General features: G+C 45.6%; 1 protein-coding gene across 1 annotated transcript; it reads left to right on the top strand.

The window, feature by feature from the left end:
- Positions 1-202: 202 nt before the first annotated feature.
- On the top strand, positions 203-469 carry T265_12377 (hypothetical protein; the record flags this gene model as incomplete). Its single annotated transcript, XM_009179887.1, has 1 exon — positions 203-469. The coding sequence occupies one exon, from the start codon at positions 203-205 to the stop codon at positions 467-469; it is 267 nt and encodes an 88-aa protein (XP_009178151.1).
- Positions 470-474: the final 5 nt, after the last annotated feature.

Raw genomic sequence — 474 nt, 5'->3', positions numbered from 1 at the left:
TTTTATTGGGTAATTCTGCCTTCTAATACTGACAACTCCTGAGGGCTTGCAGAAAGTACGTATCCTGGTTGCAAACAAATGAAGAACCACGGAAATCATGAAATAGTTGTTGAGAGCACTCGACAGTACTTTGCCGAAACTAGAGCGCCGGTCTCTGCACTCATTTTGATGCATTTTTGGGCACTTGCAAATAACAAAAGTAATGGCTTCATTGCAAATTTATTACTGTGACCGTGTGGTCAGCCGACTGATGACCGCAGAGACTGCGTATTCTATCGCGTTGAGTCTCGTGATATCCAACATTCTCTGCTGTGTGGAGAAGGTTTCCGGGCACGCCAGCAAGCTGAAATCGCATATGACTCAAGAGTGCTGTCATGTAGACGCCAAGCAGACGTTCCATGGATGTCATGCACTGACCTTGATTTTTACCGAAGCGCTAACGGCCATCACTGAGAGCGCCGTAATTTAGAATTT

The sequence above is a fragment of the Opisthorchis viverrini genome, assembly GCF_000715545.1.
Source record: "Opisthorchis viverrini unplaced genomic scaffold scaffold23274, whole genome shotgun sequence".
Classification (NCBI taxonomy): Eukaryota; Metazoa; Platyhelminthes; class Trematoda; order Opisthorchiida; family Opisthorchiidae; genus Opisthorchis; species Opisthorchis viverrini.
The sequence above is the reverse complement of the archived record's forward strand: the minus strand, read 5'-3'. Positions and strand labels throughout refer to the sequence as shown.